The 18,929-nt window shown below is 40.1% G+C and overlaps 1 protein-coding gene across 2 annotated transcripts in view; it reads left to right on the top strand.

The window, feature by feature from the left end:
- Nucleotides 1–18,929, top strand: part of DLGAP2 (DLG associated protein 2) — a 456,527-nt gene that overhangs the window by 332,783 nt on the left and 104,815 nt on the right. The window contains exon 4 of one of the 2 annotated variants that reach the window (XM_025149071.3): nucleotides 16,527–16,592. The exons of the other annotated variant lie outside the window; for it this stretch is intronic. Coding sequence (XP_025004839.3) covers nucleotides 16,527–16,592 — 66 coding nt within the window. The remainder of the gene's footprint in view (nucleotides 1–16,526; nucleotides 16,593–18,929) is intronic. 2 annotated transcript variants of the gene reach the window in all.

Genomic DNA, 18,929 nt, shown 5'->3' with positions numbered 1-18,929 from the left:
TTCAGTCAGATGTTTTCCTTTCTGTAGATGTATGCTATTTCTCCTGATTATAGTCAAACAGATAGAAGAAAAGGAATGGGAAACAACTAAGGGGAGCATCAGAGGCTACTTGTGAAAGAGTCTCAGAGATAGTTTATAACAAAATGATAAAAAGAATAAAACAACAAATTACAGTATTTTTCATGAATTACAGATTCATATCTGGAAAAAAAAAAAAAATTATTCATACTTTTACATACTGTGTATTCTGGTGCATCTCCAGGGGAGATCAAATTCATGTAAATGTAAATACATATAACAATTAATCATGGCCATTGGATTCAATACAAATTGACAGTGTAGCCCTACTTTGCAGTTCCACTTACATGTCCATTTATTTATTGTCAGTGGTATGTTAGTGAGTTAGTTTCCACGGGTCTTAAGTGGATATCATCACAGTGTCCACTTGCCGGTCAAACAAATCATTATCTATGCAACAGTTAGTTTCTATGTCTTCCTCCTTATAGCACACAGATGTTTGCTTCTTTGTTGTTTGTACTGATTTCACCAATGTTATTGCTCAGCTCTGAAGTTACTAGATTTCACTGACAAGCATCTAGATGAAAATTTCAATGGCTGTAGTATTTCCATGCTATATCAGGCCGCCCTAACTTTTGTTTGAGGCCATGCTGTCCCAAATCATGCACTTTCTTCATTCACTATTTTCAGTACTCTTTTGTGTTCTACTGAGAGGTACTAGCGGAATGTATAGTGCTAAATACTCCTTTCATTACTTATGTATTGCTGGTCACTGTAACATCAGGAGACTAAAGTACAGATACAGAAACGCAGCAGATACGGAAGACTCGTAATTCATAAACCAAAGATAAGCAAATAACAGAAGAAATGTAGACTGAGCTCCAACCTGAAGATAATGTGTCAGTTCTATGCTTGTGAGTTCTTTTACTGGAGTTTTGCATGTTATTTATACATTCAAGTTGGCATTTGGGGAAGGAGAGACGTGTTGATAAGTGAGAAAACAAACAAATGAAAACTGTTGGCGAAGTTTGAGAAGCCTCTGGGTCTGCTCCATGTATTCAGAACATCAGTACCATAACTTAGCAAATGGCAAAGCAAGTCCTGTCGTCCTGTTGGCAAAGCAACTACTGCCCTGGATATTATTATCCCTGGGCATATTTATACTGCAATCAGATGTGATTTATATTGATTAGTTCTGCAGATTAGTTGATGTAGTGAGCTCCAGTGCTGATGTCAACAAAGCTGTAATTATTTAGGGTTCACTTAAGGTTTTACCAGGGCCTCTGTGTATGTTCTTGGTTACTAAATCCTGAGTTATTAATGCTTAGCAACTGTTGACTTCTAACCAGATTAAAGTTACATGTACTGTAATTCTTAGTGGAAAGATGATATTGGGCAGTGTGTGCATATGTGTCAGGGCAGAGGGCTGAAGAAGGAGGATGTAAGCAGTATGGAGACAGAAAACTACAAAAATGAGTTTGAGGACAGAGGAGGCCTTGCCTTCACTATCTGGGAGTAACATTTAGTGTACTTTTATACCAGTGTAAGCATTCCATCAAGGTATGCTCACTGTTTTTCCATAAATGAGAAAACATCTTGTGTCCTCCATGTCCTTGGATAAACGGCTCTTTCTCCCTACATTTTTTAGAGTGAACTACAAAGTAACATCCTTGTATTTACACATTTTGGTGATGTGAATAGTGCAGAGGATATGCAAACAGCTGCTGGTCTTATTTGGAGGACTGAACATTTGCTTTTCACTGTATTGAACAGAAAGCAGTTTTCCACTGTCACAGGACTTGTCGTGATGGCATGATTTGCAGCACTGCAACAACACTGTGGTGGGCTGATCCCAGCCAGCAGCCAAACACCCACACAGCTGCTTGCTCATTCCCTTTCCTGCAGGACTGGGAGAAAATGGAAGGATGGTAGACTCAGGGTTCAAGATGACAACAGTTTGATGGGTAAAGCAAAAGCTGCATCTTCAAACAAAGCAGGAGTAGAAATTAATTCACTTCCCATTGGCAAGCTGGCGTCCAGCCACTCCCTAGAAAGCAGGGCCTTAACCCCCTTAATGGTTGCTTAGGAAGAGAAACACCATAACCATGTTTGTTCCCCTTCCTTCTCCTTTCTCTGAGCTTTAATTGCTGAGTGTGATGTCATATTGTGTAGAAGATATCTTTGGTGAGTTTGTGTCCTGGCTGCGACCCTTTCCATAAGAGGGAAAAGAGAAAGCCTTGACAGAGTTTGAGCACCATTTAGCAAGAGGCAAAACACTGGTGAGATATCAACCCTCCCTTGCCCATAAATGCAAAAGCATAGCACCATGTGGACTGGCATGAAGAAAGTTACCTTCATCCTAGCCAGATTCACCCAGTGCAAACTGAAGCTTCTTATGGGGTTTTTTTTTATTTATTTATTTTCTATTTTGTTTTGTTTTGTTGTGTTATATTTTTGATAACAAATAGAAATAGGATATGGCCAATGTTGGCAGTATGGAAAGCCCAAATACATTCTTCTGCTTCATATACTTTTTATATAGCCAGACTCTGCACCTGGGATGGGGCAGCCCTGCTTATATGTACAGACTGGGGGGCAAGAGCTGAGAGCAGCCCTATCAAAAGGGATCTGAGGGTTCTGGTTGGCAGCAAGTTGAATCTGAGCCAGCAGTGTGCCCTGGCAACCCAAAGGGACACCTGTACACTGGGGTGCCCCAGGCCCAGAACTGCCAGCCGGGTGAGGGGAGGATTGTTCTGGTCTGCTCTGTGCTGTGTGGCCTTACATGGAGCACTGGGTACATGTTTGAGTGCCACAACATAAGAAAATATCAGAGAGCATCTAAAGGAGGGCTTTAAGGTACACCTGATGTCAGGTGTACACTGGGATTTTTCAGCTCATAGCAGAAGAGGCTGAGAGGGGACCTCATGGCAGCCTGTAGTTCCTCATGAGGGGAGTGGATGGACAGGGCTGATCTCTGTTTTCTGGTGACCACAACAGGACCAGAGGGAATGGTATGGAGCTACATCAGAGGATCAGGTTGGGTGTTAGGAAAGGGCTCTGCACCAGGGAGTGGTTGTGAATGCCCCTTCCTGGAAGCATTCAAGGCCAGGCTGAATGGGGCTTTGAGCAACCTGGTCTAGAGGGAGGTGTCCCTGCCTATAGCAGGGGGGTTGGAACTAGATGATCTTAAAGTCCCTTCTAACCCGAACCACTCTGTGATTCTGAGACTGAATTTTTATACAGCTTGATAGGACAAGGGGAAATGGTTTTAAACTAAAAGAGATTTAGGTTAGGCATTAGGAGGAAATTCTTCACTCAGAGGGTGGTGAGACACTGGCATGGGCTGCCCAGAGAAACTATGGATGCCCCATCCCTGGACTCAAGGCCAGATTAGATGGGGCCCTGGGCAGTCTATCTGATGGGTGGAAGCACTGCCCATTGGAGGGGGGCTGGAATTAGATGAACTCTAGATGAAGTTCCCTTCCAACATAAGCCATTCTATGATTCCCTAAGGCAGTCGTCATGGCACCAAGCCTGCAGAATTCAAAAAGCATTTGGACAATGCTCTGACATAAGGTTTAAATTTTGGGTGGTCCTTTGTGGAGCCAGGATTGGGAGTCAGTGATCCTTGTGAGTCCCTTCCAACTCAGAATATTCTGTGGTTCTATGATTCTGTTCTATGATTCCATTTTCTTGACTTCACTTGACTTTTGACAGTCTCCATCACGCTCTTTCTGTTTTAATAAATATTTACACGTTTAACCTAATTGGAATAGCACCAACAGAAGAAACTAAAGAAAGATCAAGGCCAGAGCATCAGGATACTTTAAGCACTTGATCGGAGTGTGAGGAGCTTGCTGTCTCACAGCAGACCTGACCCAGATAAAGTAACAGCTGACAGCTCCTTTTGTGAGACTGAGCCAATGTCAAAATTAGCAAGTTCTTCTCAAGCAGATTTCCTCTCTCTGGCTGGAGAGGAAGCGTTCATCAGAGTTGATACATTCTCACAAGAAAATGTAGGCTTCAAAGTGTTGTTATTTTCTATTAGCAAAAAGAATTATTCCCTTGAGGAAGAAGTCTTGTAAAATTTCCTCAGGAAATCCAAGAAGACGGGAAGTATACAATAAGGCATATTCAGAAGTTAAGTTTTGCATAACAAACTGCAACTGTGAATTGTACAGCACAGGGAATAGCTCTGATCACATGCACTCATGTCCTGTGGGAGATGATTCCATATTTAAGAACTGTGGATGTGCTACTCAAGTTTAACTTGCTAAACACTTTCAGTATTAGAAACTGGTGGCTGGCAAGTCATTGATACATGCTGTTTTTCAGGGCGCTTTAGTTTTAGCTAAACACAGTCATGTCCTTCCTGTTAGATGTAAATACATAGTGCGTTTTCAGCAGATTTGGCATTTTGCTTTGGTCTGACTCAAAATAAAGTTTAACCAACTGAAGGTCTTGTATGAAAAGACTGCATAATTCAACTCAAATTAGCTTTTTGCTTAGAGTCCAGAGAATGAATACAAAAAGTTATATTACTTTCAAAATAAAGTCATTAGTAGTCATTAAAGCAGCAGTCGAATTCAGACGGCATTACAGCTGCATAAAAAAAAAAAAAAGGAACTGGAAATCAAACATTACTACTAATCACTGCCATTGTCCTGAAACAAGCACAAAAAGAGCAGAAATTAAGCACAGATTTAAACCCATTTGAAATCCCATTACTGGGAGACCACATTGCTAGAAATGCGAAGGTCTTATTCATGGATTTCTATAGAACAAAAACAGCTTTGCATTCTGAAACACTCACAAATGTCCTTAAGAGATACCAGAATGACAGCCTAGGAACCACATCCAATTACATGAGTGAATAATGGGTATGTGGAGGCAAAATTCCCAGTACCGTCTTGCTGATGTGACTTGACTCTGATGGAGTGTCACATGGAGAGCTGACAGGTTATTGTATTCCCCTTACCCTTTCATTTTGAGACAACAAAGAATAGGTAATTTTTTTTTTTTAGTGATGGACACTTCTCCTGTGGGAATTGACAGAGTTCTCTAATTCATTTTCAACCAATGAGTTTGCCACTACCAGCCTGGGCTTGATTTGAGCAATGCACCAGAAATGAAAATCTCAATTTTCAATTTGCAGCTCCCTGACCTTTCTGGTGGCCCTATTTATGGCTTTGAATAAACAAAGATAGGGAGAACTAAAATGGGCCCAAAAGCAATCACTTGTTTTCCTTTTGTAATGTGAGTTTGAAGAGTCTCCCACAAGCCTTTATTCTTCCTCCCCTAAAAGGAATCTCTTTAATGCAGCCATGGCTCAAATGCTGCTCATAAACTGTGACTGTATATAACATAGCAGCAAAAATAAATTATTTATGGATGTCCTAAACAGTTATTAAAGATTGCAGTGCAAAGATACCATGTTGAGGTAACAATAGTGTCCAAAATGCAGCCATTAATTCAATGATGCTGTAGTTTCCTGCATATTTTGTCTGTGACTACCAGACTGAAGCGATGGCCCTGAAACACCATTGGGTTACGGTAGCTTAGTGAAGGGTCATGTGTCTGTTGAGCCTTGGTAGCTGAACTTCTTTGCCCTGTTATACTATTAGCAAAAATGAGCCCAGGAATGTGCATAACATCAATGACTTTGGCTCTGTGAGGGTTTCCTGATATCAGTCAGAAATTCTAGTGAGCAAGGTGTGGAACCTATTTGGCATGTGTAACTCAGGTAGGACTAGCAGCATCTAAATGCAGAAGGAATTTTGGTCTTCCCTTTCAGTGCAGCAGCTGCAAACATAAATGCAGATAAGGAAGAGACCTGGATAAGTAACATCTTTTCTGAGAAAGAAAATGTTTGCATACAGCTTCTCAGTTCTTTTTTAACTAATCATGATAGTCTGGCTTCACATCACTTTGCTTTCAGCCCTCAGATGAGGAGGGGAGGTGAAGAACCCAGATCCCCAATATGCCTGTTAGTCCTGGCCATGACCTGATTCTCCCTCACCTTCATTTCTGTTTCCATCTTGCAGAAGTCTAAATAACCCAGGAGCAGCAGAGGTTGTAGCCAAATGTCACAACCAACAAACAGAAAGGTCCACCTCAGCCCTGGTATAATTGGTTGTAAAACGCAACGTGTCAGCATGTCTGTGTATGCTAAGTGAGCACAGAAATACTCCCTATATATTGCAGGGTTTTTAGAGCAACCAGGGAGGACCTGACGAGGCATGCACCCACTGTGTGCAGTGCTAAACAAATGCGTTAGTGAGAAAGCTCACCCTGTGGAAGCTGGCAGAAGCCTTTTCTTTGTTAAGTGCAACCTTTCTGAAGCTGGAACATTTAGGATCAGATTCAAACAAATCCCATCTATAGGTAAAAATAAGGGGGAAAAAAAAGATTTTCAATTGCTGAACACTGTTCTGGTGTTTTTTAAAGTTCCATTTTTTCAGCTTGAATGCATGTTGCTTCTGGTTTCCTTCAACTTATGAAAAATGTTTACACTGTAAGGAAATATTTTAAAAATACAGAAGTTTCTTTCATTTGAGACTAGAAAATTTTATTAATTTTGAATTGATTCTAAGCTGGAATTTTTTAATTTGCATTTGAAAATTGGTCTGGGAAGGGGAAACAGTTTCTTGGCTGTTTCCAATTACTTGCAGTTCTTCATTAAAGACTTTGAGATATAAACAACCAGAACAGAGCCTGTAGTGGAGAGCACACAAACGTGCAGAAGGTATTCAGGCAAGCCTTAACCAGTGACGTGTTATTTGCACTTAAGTAGTACTGTGGCTGAAGTGACAAATTAAAACGATCAGGAGAAAGAGAATAGAAAGTGAACTGGTTAAAGATGAGAAAGATGAAAGAAAGCAGGTGAGACAGCAACACTTCCATCACATGACCTCTGCAGGAATGAAGGGTAAAAATAACGACCAAGCACCTGGAAAAGACAGTAAGTTTCAGGGGATGTACTTGAGCTGCTGATCATTACTTTGGCAATATCCATGGGACAGTGAAAACACAGGACAAAGAAATGAGGCATCCTGATCCTTCAGTCTTTGCCTGCCAGTTGCTCCAGATCTATGGTTCTTTCTAGGAAGAAATCTTGTTTTGGTTATAGCTATTTTTAAGAGGAAAAAAATCCTCATTTAAAAGATGCTGGCATTCTATATCTGCTTAAATTGCCAAAAGAAGCTGCATATTACAGTTTATGTAATCATATTTACTAAATAAAAAGCCACAAGCTGTCAATCATACCACCCCAGCACTTCTGTGTTCACAGAAGTCCTCACCAAAATTGGCTCATGTAGGAATGAATATAGGAATGAATACATTTCAGCCCTCCCTCTGCTCTCCTTTCAACCCTACACATAGAGGAAAACCCATACTGCCATCTCTGGTAATGTAGAGCTTCGTCATCTAATGTCAAAAGGCCTTATTAAGGGTTTTCACAGCTGAAGATACTGATAGCTAATTTCAGTTTTCAGTGGAAGTGCTGAGTTTGCCCTCACATCCCAGCAGCCAAAGGTTTTTTGTACTAAATGTTTCCCACGCTGGTAAACTGTGATGGTTCCACCCTGATGGGCAGCTGAACTCCACCACACTGTGCTCGCACTCTCTCTCCTCAAAGGAAAAGTGGGAAAAAATATGATGAAGAGCTGAAGGGTTGAGATAAGGACCCTATCTTCATTGGAAAAACAGAGTCAATGTAGGGAGATTAATGTTATTTATTACCTATAACTGACAGGCTAGAGAACTGAATGCAAACCTAAGTCACCTTCTCACCATCCACTCTCTTCTACCTCCTCTCACAGTACTGCGGTCAGCCCATAATGCTTCATCTCTGCCCCTGCTCCACATGGGATTCCTCCCACTGGATGCCATCATTCCCCAGCTGATTGCACCTTCCCACACACTGCAGCTTTCCCAGCCCTCCTGCCCCACTGCAGGCCGCTGTCCTTGGGTTGCAGCTCTTGTGGGGGTATCCATGGGCTGCGGCCTTCAAGCCTCATCCACTGCTGCACTGCAGGCTCCTCTGTGGCTGTACAGGGAGATCTGCTCTGCATAGCGCCCGTGGGCTACAGCCTGCTCCTCTGTTGGGCTGCAGGGAAATTCTCCTCTGTGCCTGGAGCTCCTCCTGCCCCTTAGCACTGATCTTGGTGCCTGCAGAGCTACTTCTCTCCCAGAACTGCTGTTGCACAGCAGTTTTCTTTTCCTCAAATCTGCTCTCTCAAGAGCACGCTCAGCATCGCATGGCTCAGCAAGACTAATTCTTGTATCTGCAGTGGTTTCTCTCTAAATGTCCATTGCATCTTCTATGCATACACAGATGATAAAACAAGTTCATTAAATACTGATATCCATCCATTGCAACAAAGACCCTGTATTTTCATATCACAAACCAGGAAAATGCAGGGATGTTTTTTTGCTAAGAGAGTTATAGGCCAAATTTTGTGACTTGTACATTCCTCTCTCACATCTGGACCTTCGCTGGAGTCCTACACTTCATCCTAGCATTCTTCCTCACTTTGGTCTCTTTAAAGTATGTTTTCTTTTCCATTTCTATTCAATTTCTTGAGGCTTTTTAATAAACTCAATAAGCCCTTCACCTGTCTGACACAGCAGTGAAGCCTTAACAGCTGTGCCAAATCATCCAAACTGTGGTCCTGACCTCCATCTTCTATTTACTCTCTGCAAATGCTCAAGAAATGCTTCTTGGACTTACTCAGGTGCCCACAGTGGAGGCAAATGTAAGTCTTTCCAAGAGCTCTCATAACGGGTGGAAGACAAGTGCATGTGAAAGGCAGTAGTTGCATTTTACTAGGGGTAAGAAAAAATAAAAGGATGGATTTTCAAGAACCGTATCAGGAAGAGCTGCAGATTTTTTGAAGGTATCCAGATGACTTGGGCTCAGAGAATAAGGATCTTTATTCACAGCTATTAACTGGTACCTTGTTGAAGTTTCTTACTTTTCTATATATACAAGATTTGACATTTCTCTCACAGTTCCTGAAAAGCAGTAAAGGGAAATGGCTCCTTCAGGATTTTGACACAGCCTTCCAGCTGTGAAAAATCAGGTAAGAAAGGGTTTTTAGGAATTTTCTAGGCTGTTTGAAGTGCATGATCACACAGAGCTGTGTCTGAACAAAGGGTGTTATCCCTGGCTCTCTCTCTTTGCTTGCAGACATTTGTAAATTTTGATAAAGAGATACAGTTATTCAACTGAGTTAGTCATTTAAACTCCAGAATGACTGAAAAATGAACCTTCTCTAATGCTCCACAGCATCATCCCATACCTTTTTGCATTTATTGGTTGAAGATGGGCAGAGAAGACAGAAAGGAATTTGCAGATCTCTGGAGTAACAGGGATAAGGCAGCTCAGAAGGCACCTTGCAAGGAGCAAAATGAATCTGGCTGACTCGGAAAAGGCTGCAGTGGGGAACCAAAGACTTTCAGGGTGACCACCGCGATATCGCTAAGACAGCCCAGGTTTTGTGGATGATTTTCAGCTGCCAAAAGCCAGGAGGAGGGAATTGGTGCTGCCAAGACTAAGATGACCCCTGACAGTTTCTGTGATCCCCTGCAATATATTTCATTTTACGCTTTTTCAGAGATAAGACCGCAGGGATGCTGCCAGCTTCCTCTCGTTGATTTAATAGGCTGTGTGCCTGGCTAGTTTCTCTGACAGCTGAAGCCTAGTTTCACAGTCCTGCTCTCTGGCACTGTGTTACATAAAAGAGGACAGATTTGATGAAAGCAAGAGACCGGGAATTCCTCAGTCCTGTTCTTCTGGGGGTGGCGGGGGAGGACTGATTGTTTGGTTTGAGCAGTCTTGTTAGTAGCCTGAGCTAACTAAAATGCCAGGATTCTTCAATATTTATTAGAGTAATATATAGGAGAAATGTGTTTGTGTTTCGGAAGTCAAACAAGTTGTGTCTCTTGGGCACAACTAAATATGAATAATGAATTCTCTGAGTTATGAAATGGGCAGATGAGAATATTAAGGAAAAAATAATAAAAAATACAAAAACAAAGCAGAGAACTACATCATGCCTCTAGAAAAACCCATACCATGAAGCCATTTACATTTCTGGCATCTGTGTCTGAAAATGACATAGGCAAGCAACAAAAATATACAGGGAATAGTGAAAAGGATGATGAAAGATTTAGAACGGCTTCACAATGATAAAATACTAAACAGATTGATTCCCCAGTTTGAAAAAGAGATGTTTGAAGCGGGGATATGACAGATGTCTACACAATTATAAATGATACAGATAAAGTGAATAGGGATCAATGATGCATTATTCTCCACCACAGAAGAACTAGGGGCGCCTAATGAAGTTATTGGGCATCCTGATAAACAAACAAAAAGGAAATTCTTTTTCAAATAGTGCATAATTAAATTGTGAGGTGCATTGGCACAGGATGCAGTGCAGGCTATCAGTATAAATGGGCTCAGAGAAGATTAGATGAATCCCATAGAGGATAGATCCACTGGTGGCTATTAAAAACACTGGTCTAGAATAAAATTCCATTTCAGAATGTCCTGTAAGTGCTGATTGCAGGAAGTTGGAAGGGTTTTCTAGGCAATCTGTGTATGTGCCCTGTTCTTGTGCTGTTTTCTGTAGCATCCACTTTGGGCTAGTACTGGAGCCAGCTTCTGGGGTCAATGGGTCTTTGCTGAATCCATCAGAGACACTTAGAAATGTAAGAAAAAAATAGGAACAACAGAAAAAAAAATGAGGCAGTGATGAGAAAAATGGAAGAACTTAAATAATGAATTCTTCTTACTGTTACTGCTTTTCACACAGGTCTCTTCCAAAGAAAACCTCAATAACTTTAAATAGCCTAATATTATCTTTATTCTTTACGTCAATTAGAAGTATTTATGTGTATTTCCTGCTTACCAGTGTGCTATCAAATTGATGCATAAGAGTATTCTACTATTTGACAGTAGTGCCGTATGGGCTGCATCTTTAGCAGTCAATAAAATGGCTGCAAGACAGAGGCCCAGGAAATAGGAGTTTGATTATTTATAATGTTTGTTAGACCTCTGTCTTAGTTTTGACCTTGGACAACTAATTTACAATCTCCCAAATAATTCCCATGCTTGACTGGAGAGTTAGTATGGGCAAGAGAGCATTCCCAAAACCAGTTTGGATGGAGTTCTGGAATATGTGACAAGACCATGCCGGCTGGCATCATGGCCAGAGAATGGGCCTTCCCCATGCCTAACTTACTACATACATGTTATAGCATTGATTAGATGTGAACTCTTATAGACTAGTCTGGAAGAGGCTTGCCACAAGTGACTACAGCCACCCGGAGATGGTCCAAGCTAGTCCAATTAGTCATCTTCCAGGAGATAACATAACAAAGGAAAATCCATGGAAGCATTTATCCTAGGTTGTTAGCATAATTACAGTTCTCAGTGATACATACCCTCTAGCTGACTGTGAATGTCTTTGGTTAGGATCAAAGGGCACCTATAAGAAATGCTTTAATTGGATAGCAGACAAGTGGATTTTGAGTTACAGCAGGTATCTTTTCTAGGTATCTAGGTATCTCTAGTCTAACAGAGGTGATTTGGTTTTCTGTGATTGTGGAGTGTTATGGTGCAAGTCCTCTATTCGTACTCTGGATGCATTTTATGCTTGGTTATTATGTGATCAAATGAAGTTGCACCTGCTGTTTAATCCAGACATTTTAGTGCTTCTGTTTTCTGTCATGCATTGTCACAGTTAATATGCCAGGTGCTGCTTTAAAACAGAAATAAAAGAACAGTTACAATAGGGAGCTTACCGGCGGAAAGAAAAGCACATAGAAAAAAAGATCAGTGGGAGGTCCAGGGAAGGCCAATAACAAATTAAAATCCAATAAATGGAGAAGTTCAATATAGGTTGTAGTTGTAGTTCTGCCTTACTCTCATATAGAGATGGAGTAGGCAGTTAATTGACTATAAGTCTTGCTGATATGATTCTTTTTAACTAGGTGAGCAGCCAACTCATTGAGACTGATGTCTCTTCTGGGGATGGAAGGGTTATGGAAGAAGAATATTTTGGAGATGAAAACAGCATGCTGGTTTAGTGAGGGCAGAATGAATGCATAAGAAATGAGGGCCAATATGGAGACATGTTTTGGTGCAAGACTTGGGAGGTGAAGAAGAATTATTTAAACTAATACAGCAGTCTTAGAGAGCAGATTGAAAGGTTAAAACTGAGATGATAAAATCTGGTAGATGGACAAGGCTGAAGAAAAGAAGTGATAGCAGATGGCTTCTGTGCAATGCTTGTCAAAATACTCACTTAGAACACAGGAAAATGGGAAGGAACAAGATAGAAGAGACAATACCTTTGTTAGCTCATACAGAAATTTCACCTTCCTGACCCAAAACTCCAAGTAATATCCTACTGACCTACAGTCATGTACCAAGCACAGCTCAGGCACAATGAAAAATTGACCCCGAGAGATCAACTGCATCTCCTTTACCCACATCTAACGTGAATGTAATTCTATGGCCTTCAGCAGTTTTATTTTGGACATACATTGTACTTCAATCTATTCTCTAGACACACACACACACACACACACACACACAAAAAAAAAAAAAAAAAAAAAAAGAAAAGCAGATAGAAGAACCTAAGGCTACCTTTGTGCTTGATAACTCATCAGAAACACGCTGCACCGCAATGGCACTCAGTCATCCCCAACACACTCCCTTGCAGTCTATGCCAATGAGCACTTCCCCAGGCCATGTCTCCTTAGTAGGTGAGGAAAAGCTGGAGCCAAGGCACATTCCTAACAGAGAGACAGCCTTTTCTGAGGACAAAAGCTGATCTCAGGCACTGACCCATTTCATTTCTCGCTGTAGTTGTAGCAGCCTCAGGGTTGAATGCACAGTCTGGATCCGTCAGGCTTCCAGCTCTGCCATGTCTCCTGATATTTTGAAGCTTAAGTCGAGAGCTGCAGCTGTGAAAGCTTCCTATCACAGTCTCAAGTGTTGTCTGCAGTGTTGCACTGGGATGCAAGACAAATCCATCAGGGTTTTCAGAAAGAAAAGGCGATATTAGATGTAAATGACAGTTTGTGCTCTCTTCTTTATGCAGATCACAGCATCATTTGACTATACATTCAGCTTTCACAGAAGCAAATGTCTCTGCATTTTTAAAGCCTATCATTTTTGTCACTCTTGTGAGCTCTATTCAGAGTGAAGACATTTCCTACTATTTTTTCAGTTTCAGTTTCAGAGACAGTTTTTTGATGCAGATGGTGTACATGTAGAAGGGATTTTAGCTAGTAATTGTGTTCCTGGTCTGAGCTGTGTGCTCTTTACATTGTCTGAAACTGTAAATTGTAAATCATCCCAATTTTGTAATCTCATCATTCTTTGCAATATATTGTCAGTCAAGACACTCCATAGTATGACTACCATTTTCTTATATGTGGTGTAAAACTTTCTATCAGCAGAGCCACCTGGAGCAATAGACAAGCTGAAATACTACTGATCTGTGACATAGAAGGGGTGAATGAAATAAAATGAATGTATACATTTTATGACACATGAATTTTAGCACGCAGGAGAATTTTGTGATAACCTGCCTGGATTCACTGCCATGACATGTGAAGGTTACTGTGGTGCCCATGAGTGAAAGTTACGCTTTTCATTTCCATAGTCTATAATAAAAATTGTATTTCCTAGGAAAAACAGTAAGCTGAACAAAGACCATGTATGTCTGTTGTTGAAGGAATAATATGTTGAATGTACATGTTGAAGGAGTAAATGTTGAAGTACAGATCAGCCTCACACAAACATTATCTTTGTAATAGTGAGAGCCAGAGACTTTAGATTAATTTATGCTTCATAAGAGCAGAATACAAAAATTAAATCTCTTCAAGGGCTGAAGGTACTGCCTTTTGAGAAGATAGTTTAAATATCAAATTAGTGATGTGAATAGATACAGTCATAAAATATAAAGAAATAAGAAGTCTTCAGTTTAGGACTTACTTCCAGTTTAGGAAATAAGCTTATCACTGTGAGCTACTCAAATCCGTCATGCAGATTCATAAATCTTAGTATATTACAAGGGAAGTCTAAGTTCCTTTGAGACATTCAGGATAGTCCTTCTTCAAAAAAAGAATACAACTTTTTTGCTGGATGGAAATTCTAACTTTTTTTATGTTCTCTACAGGTTTTATTAGAGAGCAAGCTCACTGACATTAACAAATACGCTCATAGAGGATAGCTATGAAAAGAGACAAATTAGGATTACAATTCTACTGGATAACTGAGATGGAAAGAGAATAACTTAATTGTCCAAATTTACGTAGAAATGTTATTGCTGAGACATAATCTGAGTTACAGATTTACTTCATGACCTTTCATTTTGCAAAGGAAATTTCCTCTCTCCCATTTTTTTTTTTCCTCAAACACATAAAACCCATAAATGTCTATTCCAGTTTATCCTATCCCTAAAATTTTAGTCTAGACTTCTTAGAATCATAGAATGGCCTAAGTTGGAAGGGAAGTTAAAATCACCTAGTTCCAGTCTCCTGTCGTGGTCAGGGTTGCTACCCACCAGCTCAGGCTGCCCAGGCCCCCATCTAACCTGGTCTTGAGCACCTCCAGGGATGGGGCATTCACAATTTCTCTGCACAACCTGTTCCTCTGCCTCGCCACACTCTGAGTAAAGAATTTCTCCCTGACATTTAACCTTGACCTATCTCTATATGCCCATTTAAAATGTTGGTTTGCTTACTGTAGACTTGAAACGTATTTCTGAGGATAATGCTGACAACTTACATGGGGAAAAATAATGTTATGCATTTATTTTCTTCAGATCATTCTATAAGTGTTTCTGAATGCATGTACATGACGTAACTTGGAAATGAATCCAAAATTATTCTTTTTCAAGAAATACAAAATTACTCTTTCAACATGAAGCTTCTTTATTGTGAAGCTATAAGTGTAATCTAGTTATTTACACGAATTTAAAGAATCCTCCAGAATATTTTTAGTTTTAACTTTCATTTGCTTTGTTACCCTTGTGCAGCCAAATCAGAGGATAGGCATATGAGTTATACAATATAGCCAGATCATGTGAGCAAAGTCTCCATGGAAACTGCCTAATTTGTGCTTTTATTTAATTAGTGTTGTCCATTACATCTCCAAATGAAGTTTAATTTGAATTCATATGCCAGTCATTTTAAAATTAGGTATGACTTTTTATCCATCACATAACAAGATCTCTAGTAGAATGCATTTTAGCCGAGTGAGTTTATTTAACTAGTGAATGTATAAACAAGATGTTTGTTTGACAGATCAGCTTTTCCAACTTTCTTAATATCATCAGGATTTGCTTTCAATGCAATATCTATACATCCCATTGGTATCTACTGTATATTCTTAACCTCAGGAATTGTCTAAACCAGGAACAGTATTTTGAGTATCTGCATGAATGTGTTCACTCATTTTGCTGGCTGTGATATAACTGCTAAGAAATCTTAGTACAAATAAAAGTCCACAACCAAGAAGTATACAAAATGCATTTATTTGTTAAATGGAGCAATAAAATGTGCAAAATGCTGTGTCTTATAAGCTGAACCACAAAAACTGATGTGTGTGAGGACTGAGGTACGTTTTAGAAAAGTTAGAGTTGGTTCCAACTTGCTACATTGTTTGCCTGAAAGTTAAGAATCATCAGTCCTCAGTCGTGCACAACCCAAACAAGATCTGCAATACCTGATTTTGCCTGTCTCTGAAGAATTGCTGTTGAACACATAGCAATGGACTATGATGTGCTCCATTGTTTCACCCTTTTGAAGTGTCTGTACTTGTAACACAGGCAGTTCACAGTACAATGGAAGGCTGCTTGTACTCAAATGGCTTTCATCTAGCTGAGATACCAGGAAATATGAATAGTGGGGCAAAAGCATTAAAATCGGAGCTCCAAATTGCAGAACTGAACTGGTGGTGAATGAAAGGTAGAATAAGTGGCCAGAGAATCATGAGTGACGTTACCATCATCCGAGCTGGGAGGTACTAATGGTACAGCTGGAGGACTGACAACAGTCATCCTTCCTGAAATAAATATATATTTAAAAGAAAAAGAAAAAAAAATAAAATAAAATAAAACACCAAAAATCACCAACAAAAGCAACCCAACAGAAACATAACAGCAAAAGAATTCGGTGTGACTACGCAAAGTTGAAAAGAACAACGTAAGAGATGTTTAAAAGGTACTTATGAATATTATGACCTTAGTGATGTGAAAAAGTCTGGCAATCCTTTTTTTCCTTAAAGTTTAAAAACCACTAGAACGAGTGGCAAAAAAAAAAAGGAAAAAAAAAAAGAGTAAATACTGCAGGTTACAGCACATGAACAGAGATACTGCATGGTAAGAGGTATCACTGGGATGTGAAAACCAGCGGAGAGTGTATGTCTGGGTATGTAGAAATATCAGCACTGTTAAATAGCTACTTTGTTTCTGTCTTTTCAGAAGACGAGGGTGGCGATCTGCTCAAGTCGAGCTTCAGTTTTCCAGGGACGCCAGAGGAGGAGATAGGTACAGATGTCATCTCTCAGATAACTTGCTCTGCTTGTGCGCCCCGAGGCTGGGTGCAGCCATGGGGGGAGGCAGGAGGCTGCTCTGTGGCACAGAGCCACAAAGCCCACAGCGAGCACGGCACCACACGTGTTCATGAGAGTGGCCTCAAACCTCTCAGCCCAGTCCTTCCAGGGATTTCTCACCTGCTACATCAGGTTAGAGAATCTAAAGCAGAAAAACGTCAGATCTGAGTAGCATCTGGCAGCCGACAATTCAAGAGAAGGCGTTCAAGGAAATTATCAGCTTTCCTTCTTTTGTCGTTTTCTTTTTATCTCTACCCTCCAGACAACATAATAATTACAGAAAGAGTTTTTAATGTCACCTCTTGAATTTAAAAAATAACAGCAGCAAAAAGAAATCAGAAACCCATAGAGCTCATGATTGAAATCATGATGCATCCCAAAGCTATTAGTAAAACACCCCACTGGCTTCAGTGTGTCCAGAAAAATACTTCTTATGTGGTGAAAAATGGAGTTTTTGTTCCCAGAATTTCATTCAGATTGTCACTGTTTTATGTGCAATTACTTTCTGTGGTTATTTTTGGAATAGAAATATGGAAAGTGTTTTTTGTGTGTTTGCTAGTTAAAGCTCCCTTTATTCAGAATGAGCACACATTTTAGAGCATAGTAGTTTTTCTCTTGTTATGCTTATGTTCGTATTAATACATTACAACAGTTTATTTTGTGTATTTTGATATTTTTTGTATTTGAAAGCAGTGGTATAAGCCTCAGTGCTGCATGTTGATAGGAAGATAAGTCATAGATGCTATGTTAAGGGGAAAAAAAAAACACCTGTTCGAACAAAAAGCAAGAAGTCAGGCAGGGAAAACCATTATGTTCAAATAAACTCTTAGAATGGGATTTTCTGAAACACTACGTCACCATGACTCTGTTACACTCAAGTCAGGGTTTTCTGTAAACCTTCAGTGTAAAGATATTCCTAGTGGTCTTGTTTATGCACTTAATATGGAAAAAATAAGAGACAAAAAATTTTTGGATTTCATTCCGGAGATTAGACTGAAGTATACGTTAAGGAAGACACTAGGAATCCTTTAGTTTAGTTTCTCTGTTTCTGCCTAAATTATAATTGTGTAGGAGAGAAGATGTAATTAAATGCAAGGCTCCATAGGAATCTCACAGGTGAATCCTATTGATAAATCATGAAAAGAAGGACATCTCTAGGTGTTAATGGATATTTATTTATTTTTGCCCTGCTGCCCTATTTCACAGCACATCGGAAGGAGTTCAGAAATCTTGGGTCAGAATTCATTGTATCTAACAGCTGGAAAGTAAGTTCAGATGTAGATGTCTAAACTAAACTAGATATCTGGATTTCCTTTAGAACCAATGAAGAGTGATAGACTTTTCTAGGATGTAGGAAATCGGACCTATTTTAGAAGTTAGGATGAGATGAATCATGCCCTAGAAGTATGTCAAAACTGTTCTCCTTCCCATCTGGTTGAGAAACTGAACTGAATAATTTCTAAAGTCAGAGCAAATGACATACAAGTCAGTAATATTAAATGTTAGGTGTCTACAGGAGTAAGGAGCTTCATATGAAGTAGATTATCAAGAATTAACACAAAGAGATATACTAAACTGATCAATCATCTAGCACCCTGTAGCAGAAATACTAAATCATGGCCCGAACCACTGATTGAGCACCTGGTAGGAAGGCAGGGCTAACTCAGGGGAGCTCAGGTGCATGCAATGTGCCTGAGTGACCAGAAGGGGTGGAACCAAGATCCAACCCTTTCCTGACCTTATTTGAGGGTTGGCAGTAGATACAGGGGAATCTCTTCTTGGAGCTCTCTGCCTACTTGTGGCCTTCCGAAGGTGAGCAGCTCTTTTACTTCTTTTCTATGTCTACAGCTGTTGTGTTTGGGCTTCTAATTTGCTGCAGCCAAAGACTTTGCCACCCCACTGTTATTGTGGTACTTTCCACCCCATTATGGCATTACAGGCCCCAGTTATGAAGAAGGTGGGGGTGAATCAATACAAATCATGAAAAGGGAAGTAAAGAACAAGAATAAAGTCTCAACTGTTCTACCAAAAGAAACTAAACTGCTATAGAAAACTTCAGCTATTTCTGGCTGGAGGACAGAAAAATAATTCTATAATCAAGGGAAGATCTCTCCTTGCTTCTAAATTTTGAGCCCCTTTTGGAGCCCTCCGTAGGTACCAAAATTTCCTAGATAACGAATGGAAAGAGGCATATGCCCATAGGATTTCTAGAAGGAAATCCTGCTCTCCTCACTCAACTGTGAAACTGTAGATTTCCAAAGCAGGTAGACCA

Source organism: Gallus gallus, chromosome 3, assembly GCF_016699485.2.
Source record: "Gallus gallus isolate bGalGal1 chromosome 3, bGalGal1.mat.broiler.GRCg7b, whole genome shotgun sequence".
Classification (NCBI taxonomy): Eukaryota; Metazoa; Chordata; class Aves; order Galliformes; family Phasianidae; genus Gallus; species Gallus gallus.
This window is presented reverse-complemented; position numbering and strand designations above follow the sequence as displayed.